The 17,234-nt window shown below is 36.6% G+C and overlaps 1 protein-coding gene across 1 annotated transcript; it reads right to left on the bottom strand.

Annotated features, from left to right (window-relative positions):
• Positions 1–245: 245 nt before the first annotated feature.
• LOC135599040 (sulfate transporter 3.1-like) lies at positions 246–4,348 on the bottom strand. The gene is made up of 12 exons (XM_065093699.1): positions 3,909–4,348; positions 3,624–3,831; positions 3,014–3,185; positions 2,706–2,771; positions 2,039–2,152; positions 1,836–1,952; positions 1,615–1,741; positions 1,248–1,534; positions 978–1,168; positions 815–894; positions 670–746; positions 246–584 (listed from the first exon to the last, which is right to left on the bottom strand). The coding sequence occupies exons 1-12, from the start codon at positions 4,237–4,239 to the stop codon at positions 396–398; spliced, it is 1,959 nt and encodes a 652-aa protein (XP_064949771.1). The 5' UTR covers positions 4,240–4,348; the 3' UTR covers positions 246–395.
• Between the last annotated feature and the right edge of the window lie 12,886 nt (positions 4,349–17,234).

Raw genomic sequence — 17,234 nt, 5'->3', positions numbered from 1 at the left:
AGGTGGTGTTTTCATGACGGAATACTTGGAAATATCAGGTACATTATGAACTGATCCCACTTGCTCTTTTTCTTCTGTTTCTTTGTCCTTCTTCTGTCAATGCCAATTCTGCAATTGCATAACATAATTGCTCTTGTTGAAGTCAGCAGGGATTTGTGTGAAGAGGCATGCATGTTGTTATATTATATATATACTCCTCCAATGATCACGCAAAAGAGTCGATGCCAGATTTGCCATCGCTCCTATGGAACAGGACACTACAATGGTTCTTCCTTGGGGAGATCGGGAAAAAAATATATTAATAGTAGCATGATGCCATTCTCACATTCTCGCATGCCAATCTTTATCCTGCACACTATCTCTATCTTGCTACGATCTGCAGCTGTTCTTACTGCTTAAACCACGGCTTCGCAGGCTCCATTGTCATTGGCTGTGGCCCCTGGCTTGCACGTATGCAGCATGAAGTTGCATGCAGCAACGGCGTCGGCTACGGTGAGGAACACCCACTCATGGCCTATGGCTTCAAGGATCTTCGACGAGTTCATCTTCTTCATCACCTCACTCCCGGGGTTCGCCAACACAAGCTGGTCACCATGAAAACCATCAGATTAGCAGAAGCTTCCTACCTCGATGATGCAGCAACAGTGAGGATCCGCAGAAGCTTCCTACCTTGATGCTTCTCCTGTCGATGATCTTCTTGACCTCGTCCAGCATGCTGATTCCGCTGGTGTCGATGCTGCCAACAGCTGCAAGAAGCCGCAGTCATATCGAGATTGTTGACAGCAGGAGAATAAGAAACAGGATTGAAGCTTACCACCCATGTCCAGTATCAGATATTGTAAGCTGGTCTCTCCCTTGGAGCTGTCGTTCTCCTCTTCGATCCACCTCGATATCCTGACAAGCAAACATCAGCACTTCAGCATCTTCTTCTTTACCTTCAGCAGAACAACGTAGCGAGGCTTGTTTGGTGTACTGACCTCTCTCTCAAGTAGCTGGCGTTGGTGAAGTAGATGGGAGCGTCGATGCGGAGGATGAGGACGCCGGGAACAGTCTGTGCCACCGGATACTGGTCAACCCGCCGGTAGGCCGAGGAGTTTGGAACCTTGCCGAGCACGGTCGTCCGCGGCCTTGAGACGAACAGTAGGACTCTCAGTATGGAGATGGACACCTGCAACCAAGCAAGCAATGGTTGGAGCTACTTGCTATCGATCGCATGCAAGTTGGCGTCATGAAGATGTATATCGTACTGCGATGACGAGTCCGATCTCGACGCTGCCGAAGACGACGCCGAGGAAAGCCGCGAGGCAGACGCAGAAGTCGACCTTGTCGACGTGCCACAGATGGATCGCCGCCTCGTAGTCGACCAGGCCGAGCATGGCGGCCATGATGATGGCAGAGAGGACGACCAGGGGGGTGTAGTGGAACAGCGGCGTCAGGAACAGCAGGGTGATCATCACCGCCGCCGCCATCACCACGTTCGACATCGCCGTCTTGCACCCGGCGTTGTAGTTCACCGCCGACCTCGAGAACGGCCCTGCCAGATGCACCAGAATCAGCTTCAGCTAGCTGAGACGAGCTCGATAACCACATCGACCTCGAGGGAACAAAACGTACCAGTTGTGAGATAGCATGATGTCAAGGATCCAACAATGTTCATCGTTCCGAAAGCTATCATCTCCTTGTTGCCATCGATGTGGTAGTTCTTGAACATGGCGAAGCTCCTCCCTACCGCAATGCCTTCCTGTGATCCCAAGCAATGACCAGCACAGATCAAGTGTCTGAACTCGACAGGCAGTTATGTCTAATTATCTATCTGCGAGAAGAAGAAGGCTTACGGCGAGGGCGACGATGCCGGTGACGACGCCGGTCTTCAGCGCCACGGTGAGATACGGCGCCGTGAAGATTAAGCTAGTCGCCGACGGCGGATTTAGGCCCTTCTTCAGGTATCCGATCTGCAGATTAGGTGCCATCGTACGATTGAAGACAGTGCTACAGTAGAAACCAGATGGATGGCTGAGATTGGAGAAAGAGGGCTCACCACTTGGACTCCATGGTTTTCTGCATGAGTGAGGAATACCAGCAGCGTTCCCAGTATCACAGAAGTCAAAGGGGCAGCTGCAGAGACCCAGAAGAACCTGGGCCGCCTTTTACTCTGCTCAATGATCAAATGGAGATTTTGATTCAGATTACATGATGATTACCTCAACTCAATGGAATCTCGTAAAACTTGGCCCAGATTAACTCCATTTGGTACACCAACCAATGAAACTGGGCACAGAGTCAAAGGACAAGAAACGCATCCGACAAAGCCATGCATTCTCAGCAAAAGAAAGTTGAGATTAGTAACTTGCTCAAGCAACAAAAAGGGAAGGATCGGAAGGAGCCAAGTCAAACTGCAGTCCGAATCCTCCAGTTGCGTGCAAGTTTAGCTAAGAACTGGTGTAGACGGGGAAGGCAGTGGACAAGAACAAAGAGACAAGGTTCTTCTCTGGATTTCCTGATGATGACAGCTGGTGCAATAATTTGCAAAGCCATCAATGGAAATGGATGTCATCCGTGAGTTGTCCTCTGGGAATTTGCAGTCACTTAGACAAGAAAGGTTTCGATGATTACTAGATCAATTTGCTTGACAAAGATGCTTGTTGGTAGATATATAAGTTCCTATTTCACATGCTTAACAGAGTCATGTAGGAGTGTTTACTTACAAAGAAGCGAGTCAGGAGAAGGAAGAAGAGGAAGCAACATCCGAGAACAGCACTTTCCCATCTCCACTGCAGGAACAAGAAGAAGCCACGACCACCAACAATTATTAGAGAGAGTCCAAAGGTGGAACCCATCAGAAACATTGAGGTTCCATCAGAATCAATAAGAATTATCACAAGATGATGACAGCTTCTTTGTGTTTTAACGACCGGAATGAATGCAAGAGGCATTCAGTAACCCAATCTTGTGCTCTTTGGAATCATGTAAGAGGAAGTAAACTGAACTATCACGGTCTGGGAAGGGAGTGAACCTGGTGAACTTGTGTGAAAACTGACTTGAGGACAGAGACCAGGTCAGTGGCAGTGGTGAAGTGTTCCAGGCCCAGCATCCCTTTTAGCTGCTGCAGGCACACCACTGTGGCAGCTCCTGCCATGAATCCCACTATGGTTGCATGTGACAAGAAGTCCACTATGAAGCCAAGCCTGCACATTTAGAAGATCTATAGATTAACCTAATACTCTTCTTCCACAAAGAAGAATATATATATATATATATATATATATATATTCGTCTTCTAGAAAAATGCTAAAGCATTCGTCTTCTAAACACAGAATGTGCCGAAGAATGCTAAAGCATTCGTCTTCTAGAAAAATATATTTCTAGAAGCTAGCATGCTTATCTAAAGCCTACACCAGTGACAGGCCAACCCAAGATAACAAGTCACTCTGTAGGCAATAAGAAGAACGTGGGGCCACGTGCCTTACTGTCCTTGTCTGCTCACTCCGGCAGCCAAACCTATTTCCTTTCGTCCCACAGAAGTTACCCGCTTCCTCCTCCGAAAGCTTCAACCTGCTTCACCTAATCTCTTCTTTGCTACCACCTTCCAAGTCTCAGTAAGCATTGGACATCAGTAAACCTACCTCAACAGCCCCAAGGCCGCTTGAAAGAGCCCAGCGAAGAAGGTCGCTGTGAAGGCCAAGTGCAGATACAATGCTGGCTCCTGCGTCGGCGAGACTTCGTCCGCCAACATCGACCCGATCAATAGCGACGCCACGGCCACCGTCCCCACCGCGAGATCCCGCGAGCTCCCCATCATGGCGTACACCAACGGCGGCACGAAGCTTGAATCTGCAGGAACATGTACTCACTTCGTTCACCGAGCCATAGGCGGCGCGTATCTTGCGGGAACAAGCGATGGCACTCACAGAGCCCAATAATCGGGGGCAGATTGGCGAGTTTGGCGTAGCTGATGCCTTGCGGGATGGCGAGGCTGGCAATGGTGGCCCCTGCGATGAGATCGGACTTGAAGAGGCTGAGGCTGTAGCTGGGGGCCCAGTCGAGGATGGGCAGGAAGTATTTCAACCCCAGGATCACTCGTCGCGGGCCGCTTTCGTTCCTGAACTGCCGGAGGGGGTCGTCGGGGAAGAAGGTCTCCTTCAGGTTGGCCCTGAAGGTATCGAGGAATGGCCGTGACGGCGGCACCGGCACGCGGTGGCCGAACTCCGTCCCGGGAAGCACACCGTCCGCATTCCCCATGAGTACCAAAAGACTAGTAGCTTAAACCTAGTAGAACAGGACGAAAGAGAGAGGAGGAGAAGGGTAGAAGAAGGCTGCGGCAGGGGAAGAGAGAGCTCAGCGCAGGGGAGGGTATACGGTGAGGGTGCGTTTATATAGGCACGAGGCGGTGGCGTTCCCGGCCACCGCGTTGGTTTGCAGTACCCTGCGGGTCCCACGGGACATCCAGAGGAAACCTGGCAAAGCACTACACTGCAGAGCAGTGTCGGCAGGGTCCAGGTGGCACTAGTAGCTGAGCCCCACGTGCGAGTCGAGTGAATGAGGAAGGTCGGATCAACACCGTCGGTTCCCACATCGATGTCAGAAAAGCGTAGCTGCAATTCCCTCCATATCGTGCCACGTGGCATATGGAAAACACAATGAAACTTCCGGATGCAATCTACTTACATTCATGGCGTTAACGCTCTTACTGTTACGTAACGCGGAAAGCTTTGTTACAGTCATATATGTATATTAAAAACCTAAAACTTTATTATTATCATTATTATTATTTAATGTTCTCAGGCTTTTATCTTGTATGAAAAAAAAAAAGAGAGGACGAGGTGAGCTTGAAAATGGTTGGCTATTTATTAATAAGGACAAATGAGGAGAAGAGTGCATGTGGCTGCTATCAATATTCATGTCAACGTAGCTTGCTCTCAACAGGTGTAGGACTCCCTACATGAAGTGCCAATACTTGTGTAAAATTTTGATAAGAAGTGATAGCTAAAATTTCTATTTTCTATTATATTTATCACGCAAGTAAAGGAGGATTTATCATCACCAATTTTCTTTTGTTGTCTTTATTGATGCTCTTAATCTCGAATATAATCTTTTTTTAAGTGTCCTTTTAATTGAGATAGAATGAGGTGAATTAGAGTTATTGGGATGGGAAGGTGTTTCCTAATTTTCCACTTCTTCTTCTTTCTTATATTCTAAAATCATCCATGTGTGGTGTAATGAAACTCAGTTCAAACAACCAAATCATTCAAAAGATTTGACTCTCAAAATTCTTGATATCAAATCTAAAGAACCTTTGAGTCAAACACACGTAGTGGCGACAGGCTAATTACTTCCAAGGACAAGTGACAGATCTTACCCCCACACCATGCGTTGTAGAATTAAAACACAACAGTGTTGGAAGAAGACAGAAAGTCTTCCATGTTCATTATGAACATTAATTAGGAAGTGAAATATCCTACACTTAGACAAGTTATATTAGCATTGATTTAGTTCATAGTTAAATGATGGAAAAAATTCATAGCCAACTATAAATAATTGAATTTTTATGATAATCTGGGGATTTGTATGTGGGAAAGAGAACAAAAATGGCAACTCACAAACTGTACTGATTTGTTGGACAACAACAACATCAATTTCTTAGCTGACTCATGTATCGGAATTGGGAGAAGACAAGCAAAGTCGATGGTCCAACTTGTCCAAACCCTAATGCCCGGGTGCCACCACCTTCTCATCTCGCTCTATCTCCTTCGGTCAAAGAAGTGTTTTGACCACTAATCATGAAGCCCGACAATTCCTGGATGCAACATATCTGATCGAAGCAGGCAGTCAAAGACAACTTCTTAGTTCTCACTTCTATCAGCTTTTTCTTCTTGTCTCTCCCAGCAGACTCCTTAAAGTATTCTTTGTACTAATAAAATGTTAATTATTCAGTGCTCTGTGGGAAATGAAAGTCTCTCACGTTGCTAAATTTCCAACTTTAATTCATTTTTCTTCTTATTTTCGAATGATTAATAGTAAGGAAATGTTCGTGGAAGAAGAAAGAAAGAACAAGAATGATGGCAATAAAGAGAGCCCAAACATTTAATTCTCTCCTTTGTATCCTAATTAGATTTAAATTATTTAAGATTAGGATTAAAAATTCAAACTCGAAAAGAGTTTTGATTATTTCTTAGGGTTTTAGATTTAAGTTTGAATTAGTTCAAGTAAAATATTACTTATATTTATGTTTCTCGTATAGTCAAAATTTTATTTTCTTCATGAACTTATGTAGTAAATTATGTAAATTTTCTATCACCTTTCTTGCTTGTTATTTGTTTATTGGTGTATGAGATTTTTGTCTCTCTATACAAATAAATAAGTTATATTAATATCTCTTGTTATCAAAGGAAACATAATAAAAAGAATATATGTAAAGCATGGAACAGTTGTTTGGCTAAGAATGCCGAGATGGGTACGTGTAGAAGGAATCCAAGGTTGGAAAGATGGGAACTCCACGTTGACACGTAATCTTCTCATGATGGTACCACAGAAGCCATATCAGACACTACATGATGATGGATGATGGATGATTCTCCCACGTGCTATCCACCAACACTTCGTATCCTCTCCTCCTGTGTTTTATATTGGCCAGTCGATATATACGTCCATCATTAAATCGTGTGTACATAAATGATATATTATGTAGCCAACGAGACATCATCCTCTTGATGTGTTGGCTGCTTCACGCGGATGCAACTGTTGATGGCCAATAGAAAGAGAGAGAGAGAGAGAGAGAGAGAGAGAGATTGCTTTGGAGGTCGGCTTTCGTCACCCTCTCTAAATCATGGCCGTCCACAACCGATACACGGCTCCTTGTTTGGACCATTCTTGAGAGTAGACGCATATCGTACACAACATATTTGTGGTTGTGATTTGTTTGCTTAAGCCCACCATGTGATCAAATCAACGAGATGATTATGAGACCAGCTGTAATATAATTTTATTCGCTCAAATAAGATATGCCACAAAGTTATAATATAATTTTAATTATTATTAAAGATGTTAGCTAGTTTAGTTGATAAATTTTTTTTGACAATACGGATTCAAATTTCATCTTCGTCACTTAATCACTATATAAAAAAACTCTAATCATTATTAATAATATAAATTATGGAGATAATATGATTCGATCCTCATTTTGTACCTAAGCTCAAAACAATAATTGTCTATTAGCATAAATAAATATCAAGAAGAGAGAAAAGATCACTAGTCAATCGGATTCCTAAGATTATTATTTAATGTGCGAATGTGCTTTCGACACGATCTCACCAATGCTTAAATCGATCGAAATAGATCCTAGAGATAAGATTAAAAAAAAAAAAGAAATATACAAGCATCATTGTCTAAAGGATTCTTGTTTATATTTCCTAATCATTTGTGAATATTTTTATATATAAAGAATATTTTCTAATTTCTATTGTAATGTGTGATAAAGTGGTGTTTTAATGTTTCTATCTGGTTGTTATCCGCATATGAAGTTTTGATAGGGCAACGAATATTACCTCTATCATAATATACATAGATTAACTCTAACATGATTCCACAACCATCACATGATCAATGAGTTATTAAACCAGCAATTTGTTAAAGATTGGATCCGATTCGATTTCGATTTTAATCGAATTTATGTGATATGATAGTCCAAATTCTATTATAAATATGTCCCAAGTATCATTGATTCTATCATATCGATCTTCCAAGCTCATATTAAACCATCAATTGGCCATCATTCAATGAAATCATTAGGTCAACTTGAAACTTATGGTAGGTCAATGTATGAGCTCATTCTCAATCATTAGATCAATTATTCATGTCACACACTACAAAGCATAATCATCTTATCATGGATTTTGTTGCGTGCACGACATCCACGGAAATTTTTTTTGGTTTTAGAACTCGAAAATGACGCAATTCTCAATAATGCATGTTTAAATAGTCCAAGAAATTAATGACGAATTAAAATTAAAGTCCAATTTATGCACTCTTTTGTGTCAAAATTTTCATGACGTTAATGAATATTGGATAATGTTTTGGAGGACCGAAGAATGACACGATAAATGGCACAATTCAAGAAACATATTATTCGATTTGTGCATGTTCTTTTTCCCCATCCAATGGTTGTCGATTAAATGAAAGCTCATGAGATGGTACGAGAGATGACATCAAGACACATCTAAATCTTAGCAGTAAGCATGATGTTTTGAATGAAGAGGATGGAAGAAAACAAGGGATTTTAGGACATGAAGTTGACAAGAAAAGAAGACACAAATTCTTAATTGGAGTGTGGGGTCGATTTCATCTTGTTAGTAGAAGGAACGGATGATTGATCTTGTTGTTTCTAGTTGGAGGCAGATATGATCTTGAAAGCTACGATTGTGGCTGAATAATTTTACAACATAGATATTGAAAATAAAATATTACAATGATTATGGATTTATAATGATGATTAGCTCAAGTTAGGAATAGGATTTGGACATGCAAACCAAGGTCTAGCTGGACTTATATCTATATGTGTTTTAGGGTTTGGCTTCAGGTGAGCAAACATAGTGTTAGAAGTATGATCATTTTAAGATGTAGATCTCCAAAATGAAATATGGTAATAATTTAAATTTTAATAATAACTAGTATCGTCTATACATTTTAGATATAATCCAACTTTATATGTGTGTGTTTTAGGTCTTCACTTTAGATGAGTAAAAATATCATCAAATATATGGTAATTTAAAAACCTAAGTACTGAAAAATGAAAAATGATTATAATTTTGGATTTTTTTTATGATGATTAAGTTGAAGGAAATAAGATTTGGTCGCATTCTATGTTGAAAGGATAGAGAGAGTGATAGAGCTATAATACAATGGAAGAATAAGGATAAAATAAGGAATTCTTGTTTCACTCAAAGTATCTTTATTTATATGTGTGTGTTTTAGGTCTTCGCTTTAGATGAGCAAAAATATTATCAAATATATGGTAATTTTAAAACCTAGGTACTGAAAAATGAAATATGATTATAATTTTGGATTTTTTTTATGATGATTAAGTTGAAGGAAATAAGATTTGGTCATGCATGCTTTGTTAAAAGGATAAAGAGAGTGATAGAGCCATAATACAATAAGGATAATAAAGGTATTATTGTTTAGCTTAGAGGAACTTCGTTATGGCTCAAACTCTCTATCTCTCGATGGCACATCACATGTGTTTTATATAGTCTCCATTGACATATCACATATTTATCATGAATTTCTTTTCTCTAAGAGATTTTTTTTCTATTTTTCGAGTACCAATATTTAATTTGGTTCCATCTCATATAGGACCTTCAATCTATTTCATCTTTCAATATAATGAACATCTTCATGATGATTTGGAAGAAAGAACAAATTAAATTCTAACATTCCTTAGGTTAGCTAAGCTTATATTGGTGCATGTTTAGGTTTTGTCTTTAGACAAGCAAAACTAGTGTTAAATATATGATAACTTTAAAACTTAGGTATCGAAAATGAAACATAATGACACTTTTAGATGTTTCATAATGGTTGAGGAGGGAAATTAGATTTGGTCTTTTCTTCTTAGATTTAAACCAAGCATTTTAGGGTTTGGTTTCAAATAGGTTGAACTGGTGTTTGTTATGGATTCCTTAATAACTTCCAATAATCTACCAGAATAAAAAAAAAATTTATGTCAGTGAAGAAAACGAAATTTAAAATATCATCTTGATTTATATTAGTTCTAAGAACTTAAAATGAATATAGTAATCCTTGTTGACTTATATAATCGATGGTTTTTACAACATATTTTGATTATCTAATAGTGTAGGAAGTGTGGAACTCTTATTATTGAATTTTAAATTTTAATGATAAAATCAATTAATGAGCTTATTAGACTAATATATTTTTCAGATAAGTAGCATAGTAAAAACTTTGATCATAGATTTGGACTATCAAAAGACCAACTATCGAGTAGGAGAGTCGGACATTCTGTTAAGAAATTATGATGTTAAAAATTGGATGTTAAGCTGAAGGTTTAATCAATATGCAGGAGATCAAACTTTGGGCTATAGGTTTGGCTATCATGTTGGAAAGATCATATATTGTATTGGAAGATTGGATATCATAAAAAAGTCGATATGCCGATGGAATGAATGATATGCTGGAGGAAAAAGCGATGTGCTAGAGGTTCGGACAAAGTACCAAAAAAATTAAATTGACCCAAAATGATCGTGATTAAGACTTCAGCATATTATACACTCTTTCGGTACTTCATCTGAACCTTTAATATATTGTCATTTCCTTTAGCATATCACTCATTCCACTGGTATATTGATTTTCCCATGACATCTATGTTGAATCTTGGATTTTAATGATGAAATCAATTATAAATAATTTGATCTAATCTATATATTGAGAAAAGTGTGTAGGATTAATTATGATAGCAGTAAGACATAAAGTAAGTGTTGTGCTAAAGTTAAGATCAGGACTTCATCGGGAGTTCGAGAGTTCGTCGGAAGTCCGGAGGTTCGTCGAAAGTTCTGTCGGAACTGACCGAGAAGTCCAAGAGCTTGCTAAAGAAACTCGTCGAAACTTGCCAAGAAGTTCATATAAAGTCTAGGAGCTTATCGGGAGTCCGCCGAAACATTGTCAGGAGATTATCGAAAGTTTGCTGGAAGATCATCGGAAGCTCGCTGGAAGAGTAATTGATATACCGGAATAAGAATGCTTTATCAAATATCTTAATTATTGTAGTTAGTCCATAAATTGAGTTAATATTGGGAGGTAATCCCAATAACTTAGTTAGAGGCCAACTGAGCCCTTAATAGGGCTGAATTGAGACGGATTGAATAACTCATTTAGTACTTGAAATCATGGTCGACGGTGGCATTGCGTAGTGACCTAGTCTCCCACTAGGCGGTGGTACCGTCGGTAGTTAATGCTGCTAGCGATAGTACCGCCCCTATTAGGCAGTGGTACTGCTAGAGCTCGATCTTTGAGCTTTGTCAAGCGATCGTACTACCCAGATTAGGTTGTAGTACCACCTAGTGTAAAGTGTCAGGCGATGATACCGCCCAATAATGGCGGTGATATCACTAATACCCCGAAATTCAGGGATATGACATTTTTTGGCTCCAATTCTGAAGCCATTGGGCCTATAAATACCTCACACTTTTCTGCATGAAAGGACACGAAAGTGTTAACATAATATTGAATTCTTGGGGTGTTAAAGTGTTGTAAAAGTAAGAAGAGTCCTCCACTCCCTCTCTTAGCTTTGTAACCATCTAAGAATGAGGAGTGAGGCTTATAAGGTTATCTCATAAACCCGGTAAAAGGAGAAAGAGCTTTAAACGGTGGTTGGTCTTCGCCTATTGAAGGAAGGCCATTAGTGGACGTCGCTGACCTCGACGGAGGAGGAATCCGAAGTGGATGTAGGTCACAACAATTGAACCATTCTAAATTCTAGTTTGCATTTTGTCTTGAGCAATTTACCTTTACTGTAAACTACTTTACCTTATTATTGCTTTCTCTACGCTCCCTTACGTTAATATCTTTACGAAACGGTTTCGTCGAAATTGGGTTTAATCGAAACGAAGACTTTTGAAACCAGTAATTTTTTCGCTGCAATAATCCACCCCGCCCCCTCTTAGTGCTGCTCTTGATCCTAACAATATAATCTTTTGGTACAATATCTAATCCTTTCGATCTTTCACACGTTGACAATCTTTCGGCTCGACTTTCAATTTTTGACATGATAATTTCTCAATACAATGTCTGACTCTCCTACTCGATAGTTGACCCTTTGGTAAGCCAAATACATGATCGAAGTATTTTATGCATCACTTATCTTAAAAACATATTAGTCTAATGAATCAATCAATAGATTTTATTATCAAAATCTGAGATTCAATAATCTCCTTTTTTTTTTTTTATGATGGTAACCAATTATTATGGGGTTTTAACCTGACTCCCCTATTTATATGTTATTTTAAAATGTTATGATAAGCTTGAACTCAAATGATCATATATCGTTTTAAATGCTTTACTAAATTTAAGTTAAAAGAAATTTAATATTGTTGATATTATTATTCAATCATTTAAGCTCAAAAAATAATATTCAATCAAGTTTCAAATGTTAACCATTATTAATAATAATGTCAATCAAAAGATAACTGTAAATCATTTGCATAAATCAAATATGGGTTATATAATAACAAAAAAAATTATAAGCAAGACATCATAATTCTCCTTATTCATGCATGAGTCACTATTTCTCCCTATTCGTCAATAACAAAAAGAATCAGTTACTACTTCTCCCCCTTTGTTATTAGTAAAAATAAGGGAGTAATACCATGGTATCATGGTACTACTTTTTTCCTTTTATCTCAATATTATGTCATCGAAAATAAACAAGTTATTGACACCAAGAAATTAATTAAAGACGAAGTCTTAATAAGACTCCCCTTATCTATATGTTATCTTAAAAATATGATGAAATTAAATTTAAAATAATATTTTTTTAATGGTAGTCTTGAATTCAAGTTGAGATAAATTTGATCTTATTGATATTATCATTGTAAGCCCAAATATTCAATTAAAATAAAAGTTAGGCATGAGTTACTACTAATAAGAAGTTATAAAACTATCATAAGTCTCCTTGTTCAATATATAAGCTAGGCATGAATCACTATTTCTCCCCATAGTCATCAATACAAAATATAAGTTGCTTTTTCTTCCCGTTTTGTTATCAACAAAATGAATAAAGTATATAATATTAGTCATAGGTGCCTTGTAAGCCAATCACATAAGTTATGACGTGTATAATATGATGTACTCTTTTTGCTTATTATTTATTTGATATTTTTTTCACTTTATATTACATGTTGTATATGTTATGATATCCATGAATTTGTGCAATGAGAATCAGATCATGATGAAATCATAATAATGAGACCGATTCGCCTTTAAATATATACCTTAAATAATCCCAGTAATAGGTTACTTAAGAGAGACATCGAGATAACTGGATATACCGGTATGCTGTATACCCATCCATATGATGGAGGTGGCTGGTCTCATAGTTGCTCGTGTGGGGATACTAGGTATACAATGCATGTGCTCATTAGATACTGAGTTTATTGATCAATTTACTCATGGAATGCTGGATGGTTGATGATACCTTATTGTTAGACAGCGATTCTGTCATCCTAGTAGTGTATATGGTTCTTAGACTTAAGACATCAAATATATGTTGTATGAGTACTCCACTCTTTGATACCGGACTTATAGGCTTAAAAGTTTCAGATCTAACACAACTAGTCATCGAGAGTGACAACTAACCTTACGAGGGCTATTGAGTGTCGATAGAGAATCATCTACTCTCGATATCATGAGAGGAATATTCTATATATTCTTACTCAAACAAATCCCGAGCTAGGGTCATTCGAATTGAGAGAGAAAGAGTTCTCCGAAAGAATCCGATTAGAACGAGACTCGAGCAAATTCTGTATGGGCCTAATAGCACTATACACGGTATACAGTCTCTAAGATATTAGATGGATAAGGGATTCTAGATACATAGTGATTAAGGATAGATAAGTCCAACGGATTGTATTCCCTTGTATCGTTTAGGGATTGTGACGTAGTGGCATAGTACGTCCGTAGTCGATGAGTCAAGTGAATCATTATGGAGATAATAATTCACTAAGCTAAAATGAGTTCTGATAGGTATGACTCATAGCCAGCTTGATATTGGGCTTAGAGGGTTATACACATATAGTAGGTGTTGCAATGAATAGGGGTTTGGATATGAGGTATTCGTTGGAGTCTCTATCTTATTGAATATCTAATAAGCTCTTGAATTATTAGATCTATTAAATAAGATCCAATAAGAGCTTACAAAAGATTATTGGGTAAAGATCCACTAATCCAATAGGTTTTGGTAGTTAGATGGAGATTCAGTACCCAATAGGGCAAGATCCATTAAGGTTAATTTGACAAGGGCCTCCATAAACAAGAGAGAACTAAAGGGTCATAGGCCAGACCATTTTTAGCTGCCACCTCCTATACTCCTCTCTCCCTCTCTTCAACCGATAGCCCCTATTTGGGGTGTGTGAATAGTAAGAAGGGCTGGCCCTTCTTGATCGCATGGTGTGCGTGGAAAGGAGGATTGTATAGTAATTTAAGGAGCATCTTTGCAGTTCCTACCATGTGAATCACCGCTAGAGAGGAGAACAGTTGACCTCTCTCATTCTCTCCGACATATCTATAGGATTTCAGGAATATACCTCCCTAAGTAACACATCTTTCATATATATGCAGTTTTCGATTTTACGATTTTTATGTACCAATCTTCGCATGATGATGAAACCTTTTATGCAAGAAATCTATGATTTTATTTTTTATTTTTTATTATGCATGTGATGTTACTCCCAGATTTCCCAACATATAAGTCATGATTGTAAAAGAGTTACAAAATAAATCTCAAGTTATGAACAAAGAGAAGTCAAGCAAAAGATCATGATTCATTTGGATAAATCTCCCCCTATTCATTAGCAAAAAGAAAGTGTTATAGGAGAACAAATAGCAAATGGTCTTTAATCATGAATTTGAAATATTCAACATACCTAATTCTCTTTTAATAAAATCGAATTGTTTCTCACTTAGTAGTTTAATAAAAATATTTACTAATTGATGTTTTGTGTTAGTAAAATCAAAAAATATATTATGATTGCTAATATGATCCCTAATAAGATGATGTCTAATACCAATGTGCTTAATCCTATAGTATTAATTAAGATTCTTTATCAAATAAACTATACTAGTATTATCACATTTTATAGGGATGTTTTTTAAATAAAGTTCATAATCTTTTAAAGTACTCTTCATCCAAATTACCTACGCACAATATACACCTACCGCGACATATTCAACTTCAATTATAGATAGTATAATAGAGTTTTACTTTTTGAAAGATTAAGAAACAAGTACATGACTTAAGAACTAACAAGTTTTAAAGGTATTTTTTTCTATCTATTCTATATTCTACAAAGTTAGCATTAGCATAAGCAATCAAATCAAAATTTTTAGTATCCTCAAGGGAAGAGGAATCAAGAGTGAACGTAGGTCGAGAAGACTGAACCATTATAAATCGGTTTACATTCCTTCTCTTGTGACTTTAGTTTGTGATTACTTACTTATTATTGACTTTACTCGCACTGGTTAATCATATTTTTGATATAAATATGATTAAAATTTGCTATACCACTAATTCACCTGTCCTCTCCTCTTAGTATCAATAAGATCTTAACAATTTGTATCAAAGTAAGGTTCTCTCATTTAGATTAACACCCAAGAGAAAATAAATAATATTTTTAAATAATCAAAAGGAACATTTTATCACATATACACTCATATTCAATGGGACAAATTACACTTATTGATAAACATGAATAAGGATTTTCTTACTTTCTATTAATTTTGATTTATAAAATATTATCGGGTTTGGCTTTTAAAAATCTTTTAAACAGATAGATGAAGGAAATAATTTTAAAAAGATAATATTTTCTTTAAATGCCAAAGCGATGAATACTTTATTTTATGCTTTAGATAAAAATGAGTTTAATCAAGTTTCTACTTATAACAATACATGATACATGATATATACATGAAGTCATTTACAAAGGAACAAGTAGAGTTAAATAATTCAAAATTAATCTTCTAGTTTATAGTTATGAATTATTTTAGATGAAGCCAAGTGAATCTATTAGTGATATGTACACCCATTTTACATCAATTGATTAAAAAGCTCTTGATAAAAACTATACTAATATTGAATTAGTGTGTGAAATTTGAATATCTTTTCAAAAAAGTTGAGTTTTAAAAGTAATGATAATCCAAAAAGCTAAATACTTGAACAACCTTTCTCTCGAAGAACTCATAAGATCTTTAATAACTTATGAAATAATATACAAAGTATATGATAAAGAAAACAAATACTTTTCAAAGAAAAAGAAAGCTATTATTATCAAATCCAAAGAAGATTACTCGAGTGAAAACTTAAGTGATAATGATGATGATATGACAACTTATAAAAAGATTAAAAAAGTTCATGAGGAAAAATAAGACAAATCTTACAAAACGAAAAGGTAAGAATAAAAGTTTAAGTCCAAGAAAGATATAGTTATATGTTATAAGTGCAAAAAGCCGGGGATACTTCAAAAATGAGAGTTCACAATTAAAAAAAAGTCATCAACTCAAAAAAAAAAATACTCGAAGCAACATCAGATAAATCAAATAAATCGAAAGTAGAAGAGCAAATCAATAAAGAAGAAGTGACAAATTATACCTTAATAGCTTTCAAAGATGAGGTATTTGACTCTCCTAAAACTTTTTTATTGCATGATGAATTACTTGAGGCACTTCATGATTTATATAATGAACTTAAAAAGATTGGTAAAAAATATAGTATGATAAAAAGGGATTATGTCGCACTTACTAATAAATTTGTTGCATTGAAAAATAAGTATAATAACTATATGTCAACATCTTGTACTTCTTGAACTAAATATGAATATTTAGAATCATCTAATCTTTAACTTAAAAATGAGTTAGTTTAAAAATCACTAGAATTATATGATTTGGAAAAGATAAAGAATGACTTACTTACCATGAATAAAAAACTAGAACATTGCTTAAAGGAGTCTATTGATAGTAATGATGTAATAAAATTACTAAAAAAGGAAAACATATTACTATGACAAATATTAGAAATATTTAAAATTAAAAATAGTTCACTTAATATAATTCTTGCTAAATAAGATTATGTATCAAGAAAAGAAGGCATTAGGTTTTTTGAGTAGTAACACTCATAAAAAAACTAAGTTTGTAAGAAGTCCTATATTGCATAGTCATACAAATCCTAAAGTTAAATGTAACTTTTATTAAAAGTTTAGTCACTATGTTTATATATGCTCTCTTAATAAATATAATTATTTTATATTAATTTAAGTTCTTAAAAGAACTATAAGTGATTTAAAGCTAGAAGGCAATAGATAAAGTTAAATAAGGAACCCAAAGTTAAATGGGTACCTAAAGCAAATCATTTTTTCTTGCAGATATACTCCAAATAAAAGCGAGGAGCAAAAGATGGTATTTTGATAATCAATGCTCAAAGCACGTAACCGGAGATTTAACAAACTTTTCAAAGCTTA

The sequence above is a fragment of the Musa acuminata genome, chromosome BXJ2-1 (assembly GCF_036884655.1).
Source record: "Musa acuminata AAA Group cultivar baxijiao chromosome BXJ2-1, Cavendish_Baxijiao_AAA, whole genome shotgun sequence".
Classification (NCBI taxonomy): domain Eukaryota; kingdom Viridiplantae; phylum Streptophyta; class Magnoliopsida; order Zingiberales; family Musaceae; genus Musa; species Musa acuminata.
This window is presented reverse-complemented; position numbering and strand designations above follow the sequence as displayed.